The sequence below is a fragment of the Grampus griseus genome (assembly GCF_964374135.1).
Source record: "Grampus griseus genome assembly, chromosome: 11".
In the NCBI taxonomy this organism is placed as follows: Eukaryota; Metazoa; Chordata; class Mammalia; order Artiodactyla; family Delphinidae; genus Grampus; species Grampus griseus.
In genome coordinates, this window is record NC_139005.1 from 2,734,204 (window position 1) to 2,758,404 (window position 24,201).

The 24,201-nt window shown below is 58.0% G+C and overlaps 1 protein-coding gene across 3 annotated transcripts; it reads left to right on the plus strand.

Moving 5' to 3' along the window:
• Positions 1–769: 769 nt before the first annotated feature.
• On the plus strand, positions 770–22,394 carry SLC6A12 (solute carrier family 6 member 12). 3 transcript variants are annotated; one of them, XM_082666598.1, is made up of 17 exons: positions 1,080–1,213; positions 2,899–2,982; positions 4,702–4,877; positions 5,132–5,409; positions 8,842–8,976; positions 10,506–10,646; positions 11,393–11,480; positions 12,474–12,606; positions 13,992–14,126; positions 15,421–15,524; positions 15,764–15,888; positions 16,268–16,380; positions 16,795–16,932; positions 17,698–17,800; positions 19,504–19,604; positions 20,039–20,209; positions 21,388–22,394. In XM_082666598.1, the coding sequence occupies exons 4-17, from the start codon at positions 5,187–5,189 to the stop codon at positions 21,529–21,531; spliced, it is 1,854 nt and encodes a 617-aa protein (XP_082522724.1). In that variant the 5' UTR covers positions 1,080–1,213; positions 2,899–2,982; positions 4,702–4,877; positions 5,132–5,186; the 3' UTR covers positions 21,532–22,394. The 3 variants fall into 3 exon arrangements, with proteins under 3 accessions (XP_082522726.1, XP_082522724.1, XP_082522725.1); XM_082666600.1 differs by lacking the exons at positions 1,080–1,213; positions 4,702–4,877 and adding an exon at positions 770–817; XM_082666599.1 differs by lacking the exon at positions 4,702–4,877.
• The last annotated feature ends 1,807 nt before the right edge of the window (positions 22,395–24,201 follow it).

Here is a 24,201-nt window from a genome sequence, read left to right on the forward strand (position 1 = left end):
AGCTTCTCCTCCCCCCACCACCTGGGCCCGAAGAAGTGTCTTTATTATCCGGAAGGGGGCACTGTCTGTCCTGAGTGAATGGCCCCGGACGGTCCTGTATGAGCACCGCGAGGACATCTCAGAAACAGCGATGAGGACCCCGTTCTGGAGAAGCTCACCGGGCACGTCGTGGGGACACAGATATTTATTCAACAAGTACCAGTTCACCACTGATGGCCGTCAGGCAATCAGACAAGTCCCAGCTGTGTGCTGAGTGCCCGGAGGTCCCCAGAGCATCGTCACTGCTGCCTGGGACGCTCCAGCATCCCAGCCCCTGCTTCCAGACGACCCTTCAGCAAACATCACCAAGTGCCCTGAAGCACCGACAACACGCTAAGCAGTCTCCCAGACTGCCTTTCGCCCTCCCAGCAACTCTGTGAAGTAGGTGTTGTCACGCACCCTTGATGGGTCGGTAGACAGAGGCTCAGATGCTTGTCTGGCCGACAGACAAAGGAGGCGTCAAACCCAGGCCTGTCTACCTGCAAACCTGGGTCCTTTCTAGGTTCTTGAGGTGTTCTGGCACCTTCTCTAGGAAAATCCCAAGGAAGAGGGTTGTGGCTGTGAAGGTCCAGAGCCTTGCTCTGAAACCACAGAGGGCAGGTACTTGGTGGAAAAGTCCAGCAGTGAGTCACCTCCTCCCACCCCCTCGTCAGCGAGGCCAGTTCCCCTCCCGAGATCTCAGCTTCCAGCCTGGCTGTTGGTGGTGCCCATCCTACCACCCCGGTGAGAGAGGGCTGTGCCCACCGGAGGAGAAGGAGCCAGCGCCAGAGGGGGCACGGTGAGATGGGGGGGAGGGACAAGGGGCAAAGGTGGGGAGACGAGGGGGGCGTGAGTCTCCGAGCCCAGCTCTGGGGGGGTCGTCTTGGGACAGCGCCCGCCCGTGGGGGAGCTCTGGCCGGGAGGGAGGTGGGGAGGGGCTGGGGACAGAGGACTTGACTTTCTGAGCTTGGGTGTTGTAATCCTGGCTCACAAACTTTTGGCCTCAGTCCCTCCTGCTGCTGTGGTATTTCTCTGCCCCTCCACTTCCCAGTACACCAGCTCACACTCGAGTGTGTGCGCGCGCGCACACACACACACACACACACACACACACACACAGAGTCGCTTTCTGTCTGGGGGTCCCAGGACCACGACTGGATGGGATTCTGAGCTGGGAGGCAGAGAAGGAGCGAAGGTGGGGGACAGTTTCCCTTTCAGATCGGGTCTCCTAGCGGCTTCCCTGGGACTCTGTTGGGGCCGCGAGGCTTGCGGGACCCGGGGAGCCAGACGGGAGGAGGTGAGCTCCTCGCAGAGGGTGCGGGGTAGGTGGGTGGGGCGACACCTGGGAGGGGGACTGGGTGGCAGTGTGTGTCCATGCCGTGAGCGGGGCCAGAGGGAAGTCTGGTGTTGGGGAATCCTGGGACAAGGGGGTCACCCCAGCTCCTTTGCACCCTCTGCAGCATCTGAGCTGCTCAGGGACAAGCCTGGCTGGCGGAAAGTCCTGAGACGGGGAGGGGGCTGACTCCAGGGAGCAGGGGAGAGAGGAGCGACCCGGGCCAGAGAGCGAGAGGAGGGGGAGACAGACGGCGCCCCGCAGCTGAGAAGGAAGCGGCCAGCAGAGGGGCCAGACCCGTCAGCCTCCCCGCGGGCTCCACACAGGGGTGCAGACGGCAGGGCGGCCTGTGCCCCGGGGGGCATCGGGGGTGCAGGCGGCCCACGGGGTGTGAAGGACTCAACGGGGGTCATGTTTTGGTGCTGTGCACACAGGTATGTGTGTGCAAGGGGACGTGACGGGAGCGGCAACAGCGTGTGTGCTGAACGGGGAGCTGGTATGTGGGTGTGGGCTGAAGTGGGGCTGGGACATCCAGGGCCTGGGCTGCTGCCCCCGGGGGCGCGTGGAGGGCAGCAGCATTTCCACCTGTGTCCGCTCCTCCGCCTACCTGTCCAGACCCTGAAAACAGTGAATTTGGGGCTTGTCAGCCTCCTGAAGGTTTCCTCTGCTTCTGGAGAGCACTGGCGTGTGGTGAGGTCCAGGCTGCCCCACATCCTGCCCCAGCTTAGCAGAGCAGATGGGCAGCAGGGCAGCTGGTGCTAGGGGTTGGAGAGGTGAGAGAGCTGGCGTGAACCCTCGGGACGGTGGAGACTTCTGAAAGTCATCGTGACTGAGGATAACACTGTGTTTAAGCATTCCTGGCAAACGGGCCGGGGGTAGAAGGGCACAGTAGAGGGGGGCAGGGAGGGGGGCAGGAGGGTGGGGTGCTCTCCTTTGGCCTTTAATCCCTAAAGGGAGAGCTCAGTACAGCTTTTATGTCTAACGTCCTCCTGGAAAGTTCTTCCTTGAGTCTAACTTGAGTCCTGCTTGCTGTAAGGTAAGCCTATTTCCCCTTGACTTGCCATGGCCCTGGGCCAGCTTCCCTTTTCACATGCTCTTGCTTTCATTCTGCCATTCCGGTTTTTCACTCTTACCCATAAATCATGCTCCTCTCAACAGCCTTTTTGAAAAAGAACAAACTTGTCACGTGAAGGTCAGCTCATCTGCGTTCTCTTCTCCCAAATCCTGCGCCCACCCTGGGCTCTGGACTTTGCTTCCTCAGCCTGTGTTCCCCTCTGGCTTTCCCTTCATTTACTCCTTTCCCAGGTGGGTCTCCCCCACCTCCAGCTGTTGAGGACAACTTGGCCCTGAAACAGCTGCCTCTGGTCTGGGGACAGTGAGGCTTGTCTCCTGGCCACCCCGTTGGTGACCCTATGCTCGGACCCCGAGCTGGGCTACGCGATGGCTTGGCGAGCAAAGGCAGTATCTCTCCTTGTCTTTTACGGATCTCATGCGTATACCCTGCCCTCCCAACACCACAGTTGAGTAGGGGTCATTCTCTCTTTCAGGGAGACTTAAAGCCCAGAGAGGAGGTGTGATTTGCCTAAGGTCACACAGCAACGTGGCCGCTCAGCTCCCCAGTTACTGTACTGGTAAGTTTGTTCAAACCATTCAAAAATGGTTTACTGAGCACCTGGGGGTGTCAGGGCCTGTTCCCTAATCTCTCTGGGCTTCATTTCCTCATTTATAAAACGGAGTTAATAGTAATTCTTCAAATATTTTTATGAAGATGAAACTTAATAATGCATGTGAGGATGTGTATGTTTTCAGCACAGTGCTGACTCAAATGTCAACTTCTTTTTTTTTTTTTAACCCTTTTACTTCAAAGGACAGGGACACAGGGGCTGGTATGCTGTTTCAGTCCTCCCTTTTCTCTGATACCCCTCAATCTTGAGGGGAACAGGTGTTGGACAAGAAATGGAGTCAAGTTTTTTGTTGTTGTTGTTGTTTGGGGTTTTTTGGCCGTGCTGTGCAGCACGCGGGATCTTAGTTCCCCAGCCAGGGATCGAACCCGTGCCCGCTGCAGTGGAAGCGCGGAGTCTCAACCTCTGGACCACCAGGGAGGTCCCCCGTTAACTTCTACTATTACCAGCCAGGTCTGGACCAGACCTTGGGTCTCCTGTTGGATGCTTCTTCATCCATGTTTCTGAGTCCATTCATTCATTGGATAATGATTCAGGGGTCAGTCCTCAGAGTCCCCCAGCCGCAATTCTGTAGCAGTATCCACAGTTGGTTCAGGTGCCCCAGGGGCCAAACCGCCCCGTTCTTTCCACCTGAGGCTTGGTTCTCAAAGCCCCTGGGGTGTGGCTGATCTCTCTGAACCTGGAGCTCTCTTTCCTTCCCTTCCTCCCCCGCCCCTTCCTTTACATCAGAGGGTGAGGCCTTTGATTCCACGGGGTGCCTCTCTCCGCGCCTGCCCTCCTGGGCTGACCTTGCCACGGAAGCCTCCGAGTAGGTCCCAGTACCAGGGTTTCACCCCGACATTCTTTCCCATTCCTGGGATAACCTGCACTCTCCAAGTCACCTTCAAAAATTTCCATGACCTCGGATGGCCCTGCCACACCTTTCTAACTGACTCGGGCTTGGGCTGCTGCCTGGGTTAAAAGGACCAACAAGTAAACACAGACTCTTCTTTTAATAAAAAGAATCCCTTGTGTTTCTCTAGAAACTTGGAGGAGCAGAGCCCTTGGTAGCTCCTGGTCACTTTGGTTCCCCACTGCCCCTTGGAGGCAGAAGCGGGGGGCCTGGGGGAGAGGACCCTTCAGCAGCCCGGCACGTCTTCCGGGCAGAAACAAGAGTGGAGGTGGCGGAGTGTGGGGAGGGAAGGCCAGCAAGGATTCTGGATAGAGCACGCATCGGTCTGTCTCCTGGCAGCAGATAAACAGCCCCCGAGAGGGACAGGGTAGAGCAGAGAGTAGCTGCTCTTTAGCAGGGCAGGGAGGTGGGAAGGGCAGTGACCTGCCGTGGTGAGCAGTCGCTTCTGGGTCTCCCTTGAGGGGACCGCTCGGATCCGGAGGTGAGCGCCCAAGTGAGGGTCCCTCCGGTGGCCACTTCTGCCACCAGAACCCCGCCTGCTCTCAGGACAGAGGTTCAAGAACCAGGGTCCCCTCGAAGGCCGCTCCTGTCCCGACCTGGCCTTGTGCCCCACCCTCCTCTGCCCTCCCAATCAGATGCCCGGAGTTAGCAGGCTCCCATGTTTACCCAGAGGCAATCGATCACGCTGGCACAGCTACGAGCACACAGCTGGCCCAGGGAAGACCATGCAGTTACCGGGCCACACCTGCCCTTTGACCTCCTGTTACCCCCGACAGCCTTTGATCCCTTCTGGCCTGGAGGCCGGAGGCTGGGCGGGTGACACCCACTGACACTGAGCAGCCGGGCAGAAGGGCCAGCGGGGACGGCAGCTGACTGTGAAGATCAGAAGAGACTTGGAATAAGAGTCCCCGAGCTTGGGTTTCAATCCCAATCTGGTCCTGAATGGTCTCAGGCAAGTCACTTCACCTGTCAAGGCCTGGATTTTTCCATCTGCAAAATGGGCAAACTAAGAACTGCTCCCTGTTTGTTCTCAGAGCTGTGAGAGCAAAGTGTAACTTTAGGTGTAAATATCAAGAATTTGGGAGGAAAATCAATAGTCTGACACTATTCGACAGCATTCCAGCAATAATGAAAGGTTAGGATGGAGAGAGCGGGGGTGACGGGTGTCCTTGGGGCTGCCCAGCTCATTCCTTCTTGTCCCCGCAGGCCGCGCCTCTCCTGCCGTCCTGCCCACTCCCCTCTGTGGCCTCCCAGCCCGTCCATGGCTGCAGACGACAGAAAAGTGGCAGTCCCCAAGGATGGGCCTTCTGTGGTCTCCTGGGTCCCTGAGGAGGGAGAGAAGTTGGACCAGGAAGGCAAGGACCAGGTGAAGGATCGGGGCCAGTGGAGCAACAAGATGGAGTTCGTGCTGTCCGTGGCCGGGGAGATTATTGGGCTGGGCAACGTCTGGAGGTTTCCCTACCTCTGCTACAAAAACGGGGGAGGTGAGTTCACTCTGAGGTGGGGAGAGCAGCGCCCACCTGGGCACCTCCTGCCTGGGCAGTGGAGGGAGGCTGGCAGGGAGCTTGACTCCAGCATCCCCCCGCTGTGAAATGGGGACGCTTCCTCACGGTGAGCTCCTCGCAGCTCACACTCTGGGCCACCCTTGCCAGGCACCGTGCTCGATACAAAGCACAACACACTCCGGGTTACACTCCAGCAAAGGGCAGCAGACCACAGACAGATACGTCCACTGTGGTCTGTCACATGGTGGGGAGCGGACGGGCCAGAAGCAGAGCAGGGAGGAGGGGCGGGGAGGGGCGTGAGATGGGAAGCGAGGGGACAGGAAAGGGTCCGTCCGGGAGGTGGCCTTTGAGCCCAGACTTGAAGGAGGTGAAGGAGCCAGTCTCAAGGATGCAGTTCAAGTGAAGAACATTCCAAACGCAGGGGATGGCAAGGGGACAATGACAGGCGGGAGAGGAGCCAGAGGTCGGGACTCAGTCCCTCCGGGCCCTGCTCTAGTGACATGGGAGCCACTGAGGAATGTTGATCAAAGAAATGACATTATCTTGTCTATGATTTTTTTTTTTTTTTTTTGCAATACGCGGGCCTCTCACTGTTGTGGCCTCTCCCGTCGTGGAGCACGGGCTCCGGACGCGCAGGCCCAGTGGCCATGGCTCACGGGCCCAGCCGCTCCACGGCACGCGGGATCCCCCCGGACCGGGGCACGAACCCGTGTCCCCTGCATCGGCAGGCGGACTCTCAACCACTGCGCCACCAGGGAAGCCCTATGATTTTTTTTTTTAATTCAAGAAACAATTTTATATTTTTCAGCACTGGTAGTAAAAATGAGCAGGGGCACGGTGGGGAGGGATCAGAGTCACCTTTGTAAGTGTACAATTAAGTGGTTTTAGTATGTTCACAGACTCGTGCAACCATTACCACGACTGATTCTAGAAAATTTCCATCACCCCCAGAGAAGCCCTGTACCTGTTAGAAGTCACCCCCGAGCCCTCTCTCCACCAGCCCTGGGCAACCACTCATCTACTTCCTGTGGCTGTGGATTTAACCTATTTGGAATGTTTCACATAAATGGAAGAATTCATTTAGATGAGTTTATGTGTGACTGGCCAGATTCATTTTTGCCTTTTGAAAATAACTGTATTCCTCTTGTGGAAATGATATATGTGGATATTAGAAACATTCCAGAAAGGTAAAAAAGAAGGAACATTCCTGTTTAAAAATAACCAGTTTAGAAAATCCTTCTAAACACTGTTTCTATTTAATTTGACAAATATTTAGTGAACATCTACCACGTGTCTTGCTCTCTGTTTTATTTATTTATTTTAAAAAAATTATTTATGTATTTTATTTTCGGCTGCGTTGGGTCTTCGTTGCCGTGCGCGGGCTTTCTCTAGTTGCGGCGAGCAGGGGCTACTCTTCGTTGCGGTGCGCGGGCTTCTCATTGCGTGGCTTCTCTCGTTGCGGAGCACGGGCTCTAGGCGCGTGGGCTTCAGTAGTTGCAGCATGTGGGCTCAGTAGTTGTGGCTCGTGGGCCCTAGAGCACAGGTTCAGTAGTTGTGGTGCACACGGGCTTAGTTGCTCCGCGGCATGTGGGATCTTCCCGGACCAGGGCTCGAACCCGTGTCCCCTGCATTGGCAGGCGGATTCTTAACCACCGCGCCACCAGGGAAGCCCCTTTTATTCATTTATTTGATGAGGACCATTTTTTAAAAGTCTTTATTGAATTTGTTACAATATTGCTTCTTTTATTTTACGTTTTGTTTTTTGGCCACATGTGGGATCTTAGTTCCCTGACCAGGGATCGAACCTGCACCCCCTGCATTGGAAGGCAAAGTGTTAACCACTGACCACCAGGGAAGTCCCTTGCTCTCTGTTTTAAAACTTATAGTTCTTACTGCAAATTGCCTAAACCGATGACTCCAAAGAAATAGAAATGGGACTTCCCAGGCAGGCCAGGGCTGGGGTGAGAACTAACGCTGGGGGAGGACGTGGTGGCTTATTCTTGCCCCGGCCGCAGTGTCACGGACATACAGGTGGCTATGACCAAAGATGATCTCGTCAGAGCCCTTGTTCCACAGAGGAGGACAGGGGCCCAGAGACCTCAACCACTTGCCTGGGACCACGGAGCTGGTTGGCAGCAGCAGGCCTGGGCAGACTCACCAATCCGTCTTTGCTCTCACATGTTGCTATTGGGAGGGCAGATGGTACAAGAGTTTGGGAGGGCAATTTGGAAATGCCGGTCAAAGACCTTAAAAATGTTCATCCCTGGGACTTCCCTGGAGGTCCAGTGGTTAGGACTCTGTGGCGCTTCCACTGCCATGGGCCCAGGTTCCATCCCTGGCCGGGGAACTAAGATCCCGCATGCCTCGTGGCATGGCCAAAAAAAAAAAAAAGTTTATTCTGAAAAGGTGGAAACAACCCAAACGTCCATCAGTGGATGAATGGATAAACAAAATGTGACCTATAGTGACACTGGGTAGTTATTTAGCCTTGGAAAGGAAGGAAATTCTGATACATGCTGCAACACGGATGAAACTTGAAGACATTATGCTAAATAAGTCAGTCACGAAAGAATAAATACTGTAGGATTCCATGAGGTGCCTAGAATGATCAAGTTTGTAAAGACAGAAAGAGGAAGGGTGGGTGCCGGGGCTGGGGGAGGGGCAGGGGAGTGAGTGTTGAAAGGGACAGAGTTTCAGTTTGGGAGGATGAGAAAACTCTAGAGACGGACGGCGGTGATGGTTGCACAACAGTGTGAATGAACTGAAAGCTGCTGAGCTGTACACTTAAAAATGGTTAAAATAGTAAAAGTTATGTTACGTACATTTTATGACAGAAAAAGCAAAAAAAAAAAAAGGTCCATTTCTCTTGCCCTCTGACTCAGCAGTTCCTCTGCTGGAAGTTTAAACTAAGGAGCAGAGTAGACAAGTGCACGAGAATGTGGGCAACGGTCCTCACCGCAGCAGGCTAGCAGAGGAGCGGCCTTGTCTGCAGGGGGCCCAGTTCAGACCAGAGCCTGAGGGAGGGGAAATGCCCTCTGAAAACGATTACAGGGAAAATCGTTTTCCCAAGGTGTTTTTGTTTGTTGGTTTCTCTCGAAAACGTAATAAACTCGATGATTTAATAAGCATATCAAATTATACAGAACACGTTTTCGGTTCCAAAAAGAATAAATGGACTAGATCTGTGAAGCACACTGAGAAAATACGTAGGGCATATATTAGGGTCTCCATCTACATTATCATTCATTTCCCTTCGAAGGTCTTTCCTATGCCGGGTGGGGCGCGGACTGGAAACTTTCCGCCGGGCCCTGCTCACAGACAGGAGGAAGCTGCTGTCTTGGGCCCCTGGGGGCTGCGGGGGGCGGCTGAGGGGTTGGCTGCCAGCTCAGCCCCCTTCCCCCTTCTCGGCAGGAGCCTTCTTCTTCCCCTACTTCATCTTCTTCTTCACCTGCGGCATCCCAGTGTTCTTTCTGGAAGTGGCGTTGGGCCAGTACACCAGCCAGGGCAGCGTCACAGCCTGGAGGAAGATCTGCCCCCTCCTCCAGGGTGAGTGCGTTCCAGCCACACCCCACCCCCCCACCCCCCCCACCCCCCCACCCCCCGGCCATCACCCTCCCTGCTTCCTTCATCCACCCTGTGCTGAGGGCTGCAGAGGAGCTAGGACGTGTCATCAGGCTTCCTGGGGCCCGAAGCTTCTAGAACCTGGGTGGAAGCAGTCTCCAGGAAGGACGATACAAAATTATAACTGGGCACAACATGAGGTGCAGAGTCTTGGGAGGAGTCCTTGCCAGTGAGGAACCCTGAAGCTGAGTCTTCACAGCTTCGCAGGAAACGTGCTCGCGAGCGCGTGGCCTGGTCCCAGACACGCCTCCGCGGGGTATAGTCATGGTGATGACGGTGATGAGGTGCCAGGGCTCACGTCAGCACGTCACACGCGTTTGCGTCCTCACCTAGCCCTCCAGGAGCGTCTGCGTTACCCTCGTAAGATGAGAAAATGAGGCCATTCGCTAACGCAGGTCTCCGTGGGTTTGTGCTGTGTCCTGGGTTAGGGACTAAGCTGGTCCCAGCCCCCGCCCTCCCTCTGGGGCTCTGCTGGCACTGATGTGAGCAGTGGGGATGTCCTCTTCCACCCTCTGTTCAGCTGATGGCGCCCTGGCGGCCAGTGGGAAACCCAGGGGCCTTCTGGTCCCCGAGCGGCTCCTCGCAGGGTTGCGGGGGAGGGAGGACTCTGCCTCGGACGCCAGGCCCTAAGGGGCCGGGCCCGGGACAGGCCTGTCTGGGGGCCGCCAAGCCTCCGCTGGACGGCGTGGACGTGGTGGAAGCACGCTGGCTCCTGAGCAGACGGGGAGCCTGACCAGGGGCTGGGCGGCGGGGCATGGCTCGCCTGGTGCTTACCCCTCTTGGGGAGTCAGATGGTTTTGTGGGGTCCTTGGGGGTCCATGTGGTGATTTGGGGGGTCCCTGTGGGGTCTCTGGGACGATTTCCTCGGATCCTTGGGGGTCCGTGTGGGCTGTGTGTGGTCCACGTGGAGTCTGTCCTCGGCTTGCTCCCTGGGGTCCACGGCCCCACCGAGGCTGCCCGGGTCCTTGCCTGATGCCCACACACGCGTGGGTTCCCTCCACCCTCCAGAGGCTCGGATGGCTAGTGAGACCCGAACTCAGGAACCTCCTGCCTCTGGCCTCGTGCCTCTGTTCCTCCCGTCCCTTGCGACTTCACAAGTGATGCTGATTGTCACAGAAAAACTAGAAAAACCAGAGAAAGAAAAGAACTTTTAAAAGTGAACTGAAATCTGTCACCCAGAGACCCACCTGTTAACCTCTGGACGATGCTCCTTCCGGAGATTCTCTCATGAAAAAACAAATGCGTTCAGATATACATCATAAAACTGGGAGAATGCCTAGGGTGGTGCTCTGTCACCTGCTTTTCTTACTTAGAAAGATAAGGAGTAAAGGGCCTCTCAGGCCCTGAATGAGCCCCGCGGGGTCTCTGTGGCCCCCGTCCTTCCAGCACGGTGGGCGGCCCCCAGGCTGACGCTGGTCTCTGGGACCCCCTTGTTACTTCCCTCCCCCCACAAGGCATTGGCCTGGCGTCTGTGGTCATCGAGGCCTATCTGAACGTCTACTACATCATCATCCTCTCCTGGGCCCTCTTCTACCTGTTCAGCTCCTTTACCTCCGAGCTGCCCTGGACTGCCTGCACCCACTCCTGGAACACAGGTACTTGTCGTGTCGGCCCTGGGATGGGGCAGCTGGGGCCGGGCGAACAGTGATGGAGCTCCTGGCAGAACAGCCCCCAAGCCGAGCTGGGCGGGCACAGGTGGCCACTCTGCTGGCCGACCCCGTGTGGGATCTCCAACCAGCCGCCAGGACAGCCGACAACCCGGTGGGACAGTGGGTGACAAGCGGCTGCCAGGCGCTAACACCCCCCAACGTCCACCCACCGAGCCAGTGTTCACTGCGGGCCTACTGTGTGCCAGACCTTCAAGACCCGGCGGTGGGCCCGGTTGATCCGGCCCAGCCCGCACCAGGGACAGTCAAGCGCTGGGAACAGACGAGCGGACAGAACAGTGGCAGATTTCGACGGGTGACCACGGAAGGACGGGAAGGGGCCTGCATGGGGACCACTCCCGGCGGGGCCGTCCCGCGAGCCCATCCCCCCATCGCTGGGGAGTGAGGTGCACACGTGGGCATGGGGGCCTGGCCTGAGGTCTGGACAGGGTCAGAGGTGGCTGGCAGCATGGCCAGAGGAGCAGCCAGCTTCACCAGGACGAGAGCAGTGTGAGGCGCACAGGGACGGGGGCTGGTCACCCGAGCCACCCGAGCCGGGACTCCTGATGCTGGAAAGCGGGGGCTCCAGATGAAGCTCTGGGGACCGGGAATGCGAAGCCAGAGGGGGGTGGACGGGGTGTGAGGGCGCCTCTGCCCGCCTGGCCCGCTGCTGACGCCCCTCTTGTCCCCTGCAGAGCACTGCATGGACTTCCCGAACCGCTCAGCAGCTGGCGCGGCGGCCCCGCCCGTGAACTTCACCTCCCCCGTCATGGAATTCTGGGAGTAGGTGCCCGGCCTGGAGGCCGCCTCCCGGGGGCCCCAGGCGGAGGGAATTTGGATGTCTGGGGCCCGGGACTGGGGGTGCAGGTGTACACCTCTCTGTGCATGCTTTCCAGCACTCACGTCACTAGGAGATGAGGGACCCTCCACACCTACCGTCCACACCCTCACGCTCGCCCCGCATCCACCTGTGTCCACCTGGACTCACGCGCGCGTCCACGTGACTTGCATCGCACACATGCCTTCTTACAGTCACCCACCCGCACCCACACGCCCGCCTGCACGTAGACAGCCACGGCCGACGGCCAGCGCGAGCTGGGAATGTCTGCGCCAGCTCCGTGTGCCCTGATGTCCTGGTGGTGGCTTGAAATTGGCCGACGTGGGAGTATTTACACCACAGGAGCTGGCAAATTTCTACACTCACGCCTGCACCCTCCACACGAGCACTTGCACCCCAGCGTCCACACGTGTCCACCCTTGCGCTTATACAAGTCTGCCCTCACACTTACCTTGGCCCACAGGTACTCACCGACACTCTCCCCGGGGCGCCCTCCCGGCATCCACGCCGCCCTCATGCCCACCGACCCCGGCACACACGTGTTCCCATCACCCCAGTCACTCTTCAGATGCTGACGCCCATCCAGCCCCTCTGTCTGCTTCCCGAGCACCTGCTCATCAACTGCCCGTATGGGTCTCTGCTCCCCACGGGCTCGAGCTCGCTCGGACGCTTACTGCCCTCACTCTCTGTCTCTATCTCTCTGACAACAGAGAAAGCTGAATGAGTTAGACAGATATCTATGGGATTACGTGGCCGTCTAATGGCCAGGGGCTTAGAGACCACAGGTGGGAACGTGCTGGCCATGGGGCAGGGGAGGGGTGGGGGCAGGGAGGCGTGGACTCTGAGACCCATGGGGTCAGCTCTGAGGATGAGGACACCTGATGGCGGAGGCCACCGTCCCCTCGGCCTCACCTGGTTGTGTGTCTCCCCGTCCGCAGGAGACGTGTTCTGGGCATCAGCTCCGGCATCCACGACCTGGGGGCCCTGCGCTGGGAGCTGGCCCTCTGCCTCCTGCTTGCCTGGGTCGTCTGCTACTTCTGCATCTGGAAGGGGGTCAAGTCCACGGGCAAGGTAAGGGGTCCTGGCTCCAGGACCACTCTCTGTGGCCCCCAGGGTCCATGGGGACACACATGGCACGCCTCTGGAGACCTGAAAGAGAAAGCAGTGAAAGGGAGAGGCCTGCTGAGAACAGGGGACGTCGCGGGAAGGCAGGGTGTAGCTCAACACAAGGGAAGGCTTTCTTTTTCGGTATGACTTTCAAAGGCCTGTTTACGTAAGTGACGTGCAGAGCAAAATAAGAACCATGAAAGTCCCAGTGTCAGAGCTGAGCCACCAGCGGGCTGGAGGGGTGTCTGCTCATCCCTGTCAGCGTTTTGCTGGTCGGCTTCTAGCTTCCTTTATACGCATGTGTGTGTGTTGTGTGAATATCGCACAATCAGGATCACACACTCGTACGACGTGCTTGTCTCGTTTAACAACACACCAAGACCACGTCTAGGATGAAGTGGCAAACAGAACAGTCTTTGAGGTGGCGGGTTTCCAACCTCTGAAGGAGCTCAGGCTGAGGGTGGACACAGTGGCCTGTTGTGTGTACGGAGTTCACACTGGAGCATCATTTCCAACCCAGGGAGTCTGACATTGGTGCTCCACGCTTGTTACCCCCGGGAACAGACAGGGCCCCACCTTCCCTGATTAGCCCCTCCCAAAGCAGCCTCCCCCTTCCACGGATTGTTGTAATAATGATAACATAAAAATAGTAGTAATAACGACATGGACAGTGCCGCCCTCCCGGGGAAGGGGCAGAGTGGAGCCCCCCGTGTGTCTCCCGTCCCCCAGAGCTCAGGCCAATGCTGCTCCCCCAGCCTTAAGCCTGGAAAAGTTCAGTCTAAATTTCCCCACTGATCACTGTACAAACCTGCTCACCTTCCCCCTGGGCAGGGGAGTCCCACCCTCTTCAATGGGGCAAGGGGCGGGCGAACAGCCGGGATAAGGGATTAAGAGAGACCAGAATCTGGATTCAAAAAGAGTTCTTGAGGGCTTCCCTGGTGGCGCAGTGGTTGAGAGTCCACCTGCCGATGCAGGGGACACAGGTTCGTGCCCCGATCCAGGAAGATCCCACATGCCGCGGAGCGGCTGGGCCCGTGAGCCATGGCCGCTGCGCCTGCGCGTCCGGAGCCTGTGCTCTGCAACGGGAGAGGCCACAACAGTGAGAGGCCCGCGTACCGCAAAAAAAAAAAAAAAAAGAGTTCTTGAAATGTTACGGGTGGAAACTCATACCCCTCCCTGTCCTTCCTCCTGTCCCTTTGCCTCGCTGATGTGTGTCTCATCCTCTGCTGGGGAGCCCCAGACACCCCAGAATATGTAAAGGAAGGGGTGGGAAGTTTCCTGTGCTCACCCCTCCTCCGAGGCGGCTTGCGCTGCCTGGGGAAGGGTGACCTTGGTCTTCTCCCCTGCAGGTTGTCTACTTCACAGCGACGTTCCCCTACCTGATGCTGGTCATCCTACTGATCCGGGGCATCACCCTGCCCGGAGCCTACGAGGGCATCATCTACTATCTAAAACCAGATTTGCTTCGGCTCAAGGACCCCCAGGTAGGAACCTCACTGGGGACTGTTTCCCCAGGCATCTCCCGCCCCAAACCAGATCTGGAGTTTTGAAAACCTTTGATTGCTTTTCGCTGTTTAGAGGCAATCTGTGCCCACTGGAGGCAAAAGTAGATAATAGAGAAGACAATTATGAAAAAGGAACTAAAAACCTCTCATAACCCCACCACTCAGCTATAACCTCTGTTAGCATTTTAGTATATTTCCTTCCAATATTTTTTTCTATCTGGTGTGTGTGTGTGTGTGTGTGTGTGTGTGTTTTCACGTAGTTGAGACAATTATTCATGGAGATAAATATATTTTCACTTAAATTATAGTGTAAGCATCTTCCTTGTTATTAAACCCATTTGTAAATGTCATTTTATCATTTGCAAAATGTTTCCTCCGTCCCCCATCCATCCGCTCACTCATCCAGCCAGGATGTACTGCGGTCCCATAAGTCCAGGTACCTCTCTAGAGCTGGTGTGGGCAGCGGGCGGACAGACCCGGACATATGACCTCTGGGCATCCACACCTAGGGCAGGTGTCGGCTCTTACTCAGTTCTTCCCCGTTCCTGCACATTTAGGTCATGTATTTTTTTTTTTTTATGATTGTACAGACAGCTGCGAGGAACACCTTGTGTTTAAATCTCTGACCACATCTCTGATTATTTCCTGACAGTAGTCAGACGTAGAGGTGGGATTAAAGTCAGGGAGCACGCACCTTTTAAGGCTCTTGACGTGTGCTGTGGACTTTGACCGTCCGTGTTGGTGGGTACCCTTCCTTCTGTGGCCCATGAAGACTGAAGTAGAATTAATTTTGACCTTTGATAGGTAAAAGTAGTAGCATGTTGCCATTTTCATTTTTTTTTTTACTAGTGCGTTGTTGGACATTTTGCCCCTCTGGACTTGTCTGAGCACATTCTTTGCCCCTCCCACTCCCCCCCCTCCCCGTGGAGTCTTGGTGTCTTCTCTCTGTATTTGAAGGCCGTGGCCTCTGCCCACATGGCTGCCTGGGGGCACCTGCAGGTTGAGGGCGGCCAGGTCCTCAGCTCCGCCCTGCAGACAGGTCTCCTTCTCTGGTTCACCGTCTGTGGTGAACCAACTAGAAGTTACAGTCACGCGCACCGACGTGGTGCGTGCTCAGTGCCCAGGGGAAGAGGATGCGTTAGTGGGCGTAGGCTGTAACGTGGGCTCTGCGGGGACGGAGGGGCCGCTGGTTGTGGAGGTGCGGGGCGGTCACTGCTCCAGGCCCTGGCGGGCTCCCCCCATCTTCCCACCGCTTCCTCGGGGTCTCCTGCAGGTGTGGATGGACGCAGGCACCCAGATCTTCTTCTCCTTCGCCATCTGCCAGGGGTGCCTGACGGCCCTGGGCAGCTACAACAAGTACCACAACAACTGCTACAGGTGAGCGGGGCGCCAGGTCCTGGGAGGGGGCCTTCCTCCGTTGTGAGCAGGGGCCCGAAGCTGTGGTCCCCTTTCCAGACCTGGTCTTTCTCCCTCCCTTTCTTCTCTTCACCTTCTGGTACCTGGTCTTGGGCTCCTTTCCCCCACCTCCTTTCCTCTGTCCTCTTTACCGCTCACCGTCTTTGGATGTCCCCCCCACGATGGGTTTCTTTCTCCCTTTTCCTTCCCATTTTCTGCAGGGACAGCATCGCCCTCTGCTTCCTGAACAGCGCCACCAGCTTCGTGGCCGGGTTTGTGGTCTTCTCCATCCTGGGCTTCATGTCCCAGGAGCAGGGGGTGCCCATCTCTGAGGTGGCCGAGTCAGGTGGGCGCTGCTTTGCTGCCTGGGGCCGGGGAGAAGGAGGGGCAGGGGACAGGAGGCCAGGGGTCCCAGAAGCTGCGTACTGTAGGAACCTTTCAACATCAGGCGGCCGTGCTAGGCACAGAGAAGAACCCCAAAACCAGGGGAGGGAGGAGGGAGACGGGGACGGGTGGGAGGACGGACGCACGAGTGGAAAGCGTGCTCCCCAGAGCAGTAGAAGAGCCAGCCGGCCCTCGGGAACCAGCGCACGCACGTACGCAGGCGCGCGCACACGCAGGCACGCACGCACGCACGCAGACGCACGCACGCAGGCACGCACGCAGGCGCGCGCACATGCGCGCGAACACCGGGGCGGGCTCCTGATGGCGTCTGTACCCGGCAGGCCCCGGTCTGGCCTTCATTGCCTTCCCCAAGGCTGTGAGCATGATGCCCCTGTCCCAGCTGTGGTCCTGCCTCTTCTTCATCATGCTCATCTTCCTCGGGCTGGACAGCCAGGTTCGCCCCCGCCCCCGCCCGCCCTGCGACCCCCTTACTAGCTTCTGCGTCCGCCGCCATAACCTCCCCGACCTCGCTGGCCCCCGACCGGACTTCCCAGCCCTGGCCCCGGCATCCGGGGCCTGTCCTTGAGGCTGGTCGGGGGACGCCCGGCCTCCTTTTCCGGGAGGGGCCACCTGCTTTGCTCCCCCAGGCCCGACCCTTCCGCGCGCAGATGTGGACGCGCCCTCCCAAACCTTCGGGCCACCCAGCCCCGCCCAGCCAACCCTCGCGGCTGGCACCTTCCGTGGTGGAGACGAGGCTGAGGCAGGGTTGGCCTCACCCCGGTTCTGGCCCCATGCACTCTGTGGGCCAGCGTGGGGTTGGGGAGCGAGGAGGCAGCGGCCCCTCTTACCAGCCTCCTCCGGCCCACAGTTTGTCTGTGTGGAGTGCCTGGTGACAGCCTCCGTGGACATGTTCCCCAGGCAGCTCCGGAAGAGCGGGCGGCGGGAGCTCCTGATCCTTGCCATCGTGGTCCTGTGCTACCTGATCGGGCTCTTCCTGGTCACCGAGGTGAGTGGCGGGGGCGGCCTGCAGGCTGGCGACCCCCTGACACCCTCAGAGCCACATTCCCCTCGCCTGCCCGGCCCTTCACTGCGAGGTTGGAGGGACCACATGGCGGAAACTTCCTGTGTTGGTTCCCTCTCCTTTGGTTTCAGGTGACAGAAATCAAACAAGCTGGCTTAAGCAGGAAGGTGAATTTTTTTGGTTAGGAAACAGAAAAGTCTAGAGATGTTCGGTTTCAGGCACGGTTGGATCCAGCAGCTCCAATGGCATCCTCAGGGATGCTCCCCTCTATCTCCTGGCTTCCCTTTCCTCTGGTGATGTCATTCTTGGGCAGATTTCCCTCCTGGGATGTTACAGACAGCTCTGGGCAGCTTCAGGGTTCCCTTCTGCCACCAGCCAACCCCTGGGGGGATAGGGCTCTTTCCCTGAGAATTGGCCATTGCTCTTCTTTAGGCCTGGAGCAGGGAGGGGCGCACACTCAGAGTGAGGTGGCCGTAACTCGGCAACTTCCGGAAGGTGGGATGCTGGATAGACAGCGCAGTGTATGTGCACCACAGTCCCCGGGGTCCTCGCAGATGTCAGAGATGTTGTCAGATGAGGGCAGGGAGGCTGGGAGTCAGGGACAGGCGGGGCAAACTCTTTTTGGCTGCAAGGGATGAATTCCCTGGACCGGGCAGGGTGGCCTCCCAGATGGGCTCCTGTCATCTCGTGTGGGCTGGGGCATGTCCCCTGCCCCCCGGCCGAGGTCTCACTCTGCCTCTTGCCCCACAGGGCGGGATGTACATCTTCCAGCTGTTTGATTATTACGCCTGCAGTGGCACGTGCCTGCTGTTCCTTTCCGTGTTTGAAGTGATCTGCATCGGCTGGGTGTACGGTAAGTGGGTGGGTGGGGGAGGCTTGGGGCCATGCGAAGGGCAGGATGTGCCCAGGGTGAGGACGGGCCCGCCGGTCTCTGCGGGTCTTTGTGCTGCTGTCCTGGTCCTTTTTACTTGAGGAGTTTAGCCGTTGCTGGGAACCCAGGTGTTTCTCATTACGGCAGTGGAGCTGGGCTAATGACCACGGAGTTCTTTGAAGAGTGAGAATGATTATAAATAACCGTGCACAGCTTTCTGGATGCAGAGGCTGTTGGAGGCCTTCTCCCGTGGGAATCCTAGTCAAAAGGGACCTCCAGGGCCACTTAGTCTGATCCTTCAGAGATTCCCACATGCGCTTTCAAAGTCATCACCCAGGCTTTGCTTGAACACTTCCATGGACAGGAAGCTCATCCCCGTGTTTTTGACGTAGCCTTTTCTGTTGTGGTGGTCGTGCATTTCTTTCTGATACTTTGGTGAATTCTGGCTTCCACTGACTCCCACCAACAGCCCCGCCCCCTCGGCACGGAGGAAGTCAGCCAGCGGTGCTGACCACATGGTATCCAGGCTGTTATCGTTCCTGATGACGGCGGCGGCGGCCTGGGGTGAGGTTAGAGGAGAAGCCTTTATGTTCCGAGCACTGCACTGCCGAGTGCCGAGTGCTGTCTCGTAATCTGCACCACAGCCCTTCACAGGGGAAACCGAGGCTCAGAGAGGTTGGGTCCCTTGCCTGTGCTCACACAGCAGGCAGGTGGAGGAGCCGTCATCATGCCGCAGGTCCCTCTGGCTCACCGCACCAGCTGGGGGAACGGATTGTCAGTGTGCCAAAGCTCAGGGCAGAGAGGGTGCGTGGGTGCCATGCAGCAGGGCCTCAGGACGAGCCCCGAATAGGAAGGGTTTTATCTTGCTACCCTAGGCCTTCCTCGTTGGCGTCCTTCCCACCCCACGTGTCTCCTACCTTTTCGCTCTGATTTCCCCACTGCTTTTCGACACTTGTTCTCAGAGAGGATCTGACAAACTCGATCACAGCGAGGTGTAAACGGCTGATAATATGTCACACCTACAGCAGCGGTATCTGCTTTTCACCTGGGGGGAGGTTAAGAAGCCAAAGGGTCGGCTGTCTAACGGTGGCATTTCGCAGTGTTCCTTTTGTGGTGGTGAGGGGGTGGCTAGAGGGCTCCCAGGCCTTTCCCAGTCAGTGGCTCTTTACTTCTTAGAAGGTGGAGCAAATGTGGAAACCTAAGGACATGAAACCAAGTGCGGGAGGCAGTGTTTCCATGGCCACAGCCCAGCCCCCTTCTGTGCTTCACTGGGAGCACAGAGGGGCCCCCTGGAGTCTGGGGTGCAGGTGCCGCCCCCACCCTACAGGGCTCAGCGCTGGGCTCGAGCATCATCGGCTCCCTTGGTGTTTTGCTATTTTTATTTGAAGCCGAGTTCACCTCTGCGACGCAATAAGCATGTGTATAGCCGCTGAGCCCCGTTTGGGCTCACACCCTCCTCTGTGTTAGGACTGGGGTCTTCATCCGCAGACCTGAGAGCAGAGAGACACTGGGAGGTTAGGGGCTCTCGGTTGGTGGCCGCCTCCCCGCCTCCAGTGTCACTCACGCGTCCAGATCCAGGTTCCCCACCACGGTGCGGGGAGGCGGAGGAAGCAGGTGAGTCCTTCCCCGAGCCCACCCGCCGTCCCCTTCCTGTCCTCACATTCTCCCCCCACCCACCTGGTCAGGGGCCGACCGTTTCTATGACAACGTGGAGGACATGATTGGCTACCGGCCGTGGCCCCTAGTGAAGATCTCCTGGCTCTTCCTGACCCCGGGCCTTTGCCTGGTATGTGCCCTCCAGCACCACCACCCCCATCTCCTCCTGCCTCTAGCCATCTCGGGGCACGGGCAGAGTTCTGGGGCTCCTTCCCTCCTGCGCCTGCGCAGTTACCTGCAGGGGCTGCTTCGTGCCCTCTTATGTGCTGGTTCCCCGCCCCCCTTTTCTCACCCGTCTCTTTGCTTTACCAGCACTACCATCTGGTCTAGTTCCTGCTCCATCCCTCCCTCCCTCGCACCTCCGTCTGTCTGTCTGCCTGCGTGATTTCCCAGCTGTTGGTCTCCCCTCCCTGCCTCTGAGCCCGCGGTCTGTGACGCACTTGTAGAGGGAGCCTCTGCTCTCCATCTCTAGAGGCGCCAGTGTGTTGGTGTTTAACTGCTCCGTCCCGAGGAGAGGGTTTCCCGGGCTCCTCCTGCATCTGCGTCCTCCCGCTGTCTTTCTAGGCCACTTTCCTCTTCTCCTTGAGCAAGTACACACCTCTCAGATACAACAACGTCTACGTGTACCCGGCCTGGGGCTACTTCATCGGCTGGCTCCTGGCTGGCTCCTCCATGAGCTGCGTCCCACTCTTCGTCGTCGTCGCCCTCCTGAAGACCCAGGGTTCCTTCAGGAAGGTAGGGGCTGGGGAAGTGGCGCATCAAAGGAGGGCACCGAAGGGGCTGGACTCTGGGCAGGACACCACGGCCGGGCCAGCTCTGAGTGCCGGGCTGCCCTTCGGTCTAAGGGAATTTTAAGGAGAAGGACCTTTGAAGAAGGGCTTCATTTTCAGAAATGTTCAAGAGTCCTAGAGTCCTAGACCTTCAGCATCTGACCTCCAGCAGATCATCTGGGCAGGTTGACCAAGGGCAGCTGTCAAGGGGTTAAGGGGGAAAGTAAGTCACAAATAAGAACACAAGGTGCCAGACGCAGAGGGTCATAGAGCACAGATTCCTGCTCTTGGAAACTGGGACCAGCAGCCATGGTTCATCCACACAGGCTCCCGGCTTCTCTCCTCCTCTCAGCCCTACCTGTGAACCATATGCAAAAGGCTCCCTGTTTAGGCTTTGGGACATGTCTTCCTGGAAGGGATAGAGCCAGTGTCCCACAAAGACATTACATTTGTGGAAATCTGTCTCGCCCACAAGTCACAGAAAACCCAACGTGCAATAAGCAAACGGGCTTGGTTTCTTCTTACATATGAAGAGGACCAGAGACGGGGGCTCCTGGCGTTTGGTCCAGCTGCTTAAAGAGGCCGTTAGGGACCAGACGCTTCCTCTATTCCTGGACTTCCATCCTGGGCATGTTGTCTTTTCATCATCATGCTTATCACCGCATGGTCACAAGAAGGTTGTCCTGATTCCAGTTATCACGTCTGCATTCAAAGCAAGAAGGAGGTGGCACCAGTAACAGCGGTAATCGTAGGACTGCTACTAGGAGGAGCAATGATAGACACTTACTGAGCGTGTGATAATAGCAGCAGTAAGAACAGTAACAAGAACAAAATAGACGCTCGCTGATCACTTAACCCTGTGCCGGGCACTGTTCTCTGAGGTGCGTACTGTCACCTTACAGACGAGTCACAGTGTGGTTCAGTGGGGTGCCTACGACCGCGCAGGCGTCAGTAACAGAGCCAGGACGGGAGCCAGGCGGTTCACACGCTCAGTCACACGTTACTGCCTCTTCTCGCTTCTCAAGCTCTGTGCCCTTTCACTCACTCACGCTGAGCTGTGTGCTGGGCCCTGGGGACACAGACACGAGGACACGTCTTTGCCTCTCTTGCCACCAGCACCACTGACTCCTCTTCTCCCCGCAGCGCCTGCGGCAGCTCGTCACCCCTGACCCCAGCCTGCCACAGCCCAAGCGACACCTGTGTCTGGACGGTGGCAGCAGCCAGGACTGCGGGCCCTCCCCAACGAAGGCGGGTCTCATGGCCGGGGAGAAGGAGACGCACTTGTAGGATGTGGCTGGAAACCAGGTGACTACTGAGCCAGGAAGCTGGGTCAGGGCCCCCGTGCCCCCGGCGGACAGCCTTCACCTCTGCCCCCTCCTGCAGCCCTGCCGAGAAGCTCTGTGATGTCCGTGGGCATCCCCTCCCGGTGGGCTAGAGAGGGTGCCGCCGGAGCCTGCCTTGCCTGTTGGAACACCCCGTCTTATCTGTGAAGGAGGTGGTCTTTCCGGAGCCCACCGTCTGGTTAGAACAACTGCAGTGTGCAACAGCGGATCACCCACTGTAGGGAGGCTTCCTCTTAGCACTTAGGATCTCTGTGCCTGGGGAGGGTAGCGCCCCTAGAGATACACGCCATGTTGCATGTGACAACTGAACACCCCACGCTGGGTCCTGACGCTCCACTGGAGGGCTTCCTCACCTGGCTTAGTGTCCTGGAGCTCGCGGGAAGGAACCAGAGAAACGGCCACCGTTGTCTTGCATTTTCCCGGAGGCGGTGTCACAAGGTGTCCCCAGCTCCAGCCCTAGTTCCACGCCCGCCTTGCAGCGGTGTCCTTAACGCACAGAGCATTGGGGTGGTGGGGGCTCAGGAGGGCCCCCACACTTGGCAAATAGGCACGACCGTGGGCCTGCACCCAGGACAGACATGGCTAGTCGGCCGCACGTTCTGTCCCAGCTGATGCCCTCCAGAGACAGTGCCCCCGGCAGCTCCCGACCCCGACTTCATGGATGAGGAAACTGAGGAACCCAAGGGACAAAATGATTTTTCAAGTTCAAGAAGCTCCTCAGGGCCAGAGACACGACTAAAGCCGGGTGTCCTGCTCTCAGGCCGGTGTCCCTCCCACTGCCCCCTCCTGCCTTGTTAACAAGCACCCGTGGGTCACCTGCCGTGTGTGCCAGCCTCCTTTCTGTTCATTGTGGTTCTTGGGGTGGGAGGGAGAGAGTCCCCCTCGGGCGGGGGGGGATGTGAGCAGCCCACCCAGACTGGCAGCCCTACCCTGGCAGCTCCTCCACTAGCCCATACCCCTCTGACCGGATTTCCTCCCTGGACTTTGGTCTTCGTCCCACTTTCCACTTCCCCTCCCTCAGGGTTTGCCTGGGCATCTGGGAGAGCCACCCCCTGACTCCCACGGAGAGAGGTGTGGGGTGCTTCTCTCCCCAGGCCCCTGCCAAACGGCGCCAGACCCTTCCCTGGCTGGGGAAGGCTTCCTGGAGGAGGCTCTGTGGTCTTGTGTTCCAACGGCAAGGTGGGGGGGGGGTCTGTGGGGGGTAGGCCACTTCTGGACAGTGTCCTGGGGAGAACCTGGGGTCTGGAAGAAGGGCCACCGCCTGCAGTGATGCGAAGGTAGGAAAAATCACTGCCTGGTGACTGGAGGAAAAATCTGTGGTCCAGCCAGGGTGAGCTCCAGCCTGACAGCCCCAGGCATCCTCAGATCATCCGCCATCCTTTGCCCAGATCTGCAAGGGCTTCTCAGCTTGTGAGAATAGGGATGCTGGCACCCTGGGCACAAGCAGACGTTCAGACCCCTGGGTTCTGGACATTCCCTTCTGCCTCGGACTGCTCGCGCACTGGTACTCACTTTTTTTTTTTTTTAATTTATTATTTACTTATTTGTTCATTTTTGGCTGCGTTGGGACTTCGTTGCTGCGTGTGGGCTTTCTCCAGTTGTGGCGAGCAGGGGCTACTCTTCGTTGCGGTGCGTGGGCTTCTCACTGCGGTGGCTTCTCTTGTTGCAGAGCACAGGCTCTAGGCGCGCGGGCTTCAGTAGTTGTGGCGCGTGGGCTCAGTTGTTGTGGCTCGCAGGCTCAGTAGTTGTGGCACACGGGCTTAGTTGCTCCGCAGCATGTGGGATCTTCCCGGACCAGGGCTCGAACCCGTGTCCCCTGCATTGGCAGGCGGATTCTTAACCACCACGCCACCAGGGAAGTCCCTGGTACTCACTTTTATTGGCGAGTCAGTGGGTAAAGAAGGAGGTCCAGCAGAAGGGGATGGAGAGGAAGTCTGCCCCAGCCAGATCGCCCTCATTTACCAAACTGGGGACCTGAGTGGGGCAGGCATGGTGCCCTCTGCTGCCGCCTAGTGGCATAAGGGAACAGTGCCGCCTCCCCAGCCCTGCCTCCCACCTCCTGAGCCCCTTCCCCAATGCCCTCGCTGGACAGATGGACAGACTGAGCGTTTCCCCCTCCGCGTGCAAGCTGTCACCTCCGGAAATGAAAGCTTCCTACACCCCCTCCCCGTGGCCCCGACGGGTGTGCCCAAGAGAGTCGGCTGCCTTTGGGGCAGCCCAGCTGCCAGGGACGTGGGGTGAGGGCCAGCAGGCTTCTCGGCCACCGGCCACCTGCCCCGAGTGCTGCGTGCCGAGCAGCCAGGGCGCCACGTCGCCTGCTACAGGCAGTTGGGCAGCTCTGTGCGTGGGTGGCGCACAGGCTCTCTCCAGCTCGCTGGGCCCCGGGCCTCATGTCTCTGAACACTGTTCACAGCCCCCCCCCCATAATTCACCTGCTCTCTCAGCGGCCCTGATCCCCACTTTACACTCACAGCCTCTCTGCTCTGGCATGGGGACTGCTGAAGGCCTGTGTCTGTAACATCCCTCCCTCTGACTGCTTTCCTGTCCTGGCACTCAGTACAGCCTCTGACCCGTGAGTCCAAAGGCGTCAGGATGGGTGGGTGTGGGCTGGAGG

Bases quoted from the DNA above. Each gene is read 5' to 3' on its own strand.
- SLC6A12 (XM_082666600.1), top strand. From the start codon at position 5,187: ATGGCTGCAGACGACAGAAAAGTGGCAGTCCCCAAGGATGGGCCTTCT. The intron at 8,977-10,505 runs GTGAGTGCGTTC...TCCCCCCACAAG, and splicing joins GATCTGCCCCCTCCTCCAGG to GCATTGGCCTGGCGTCTGTG. The intron at 17,801-19,503 runs GTAAGTGGGTGG...CCACCTGGTCAG, and splicing joins CTGCATCGGCTGGGTGTACG to GGGCCGACCGTTTCTATGAC.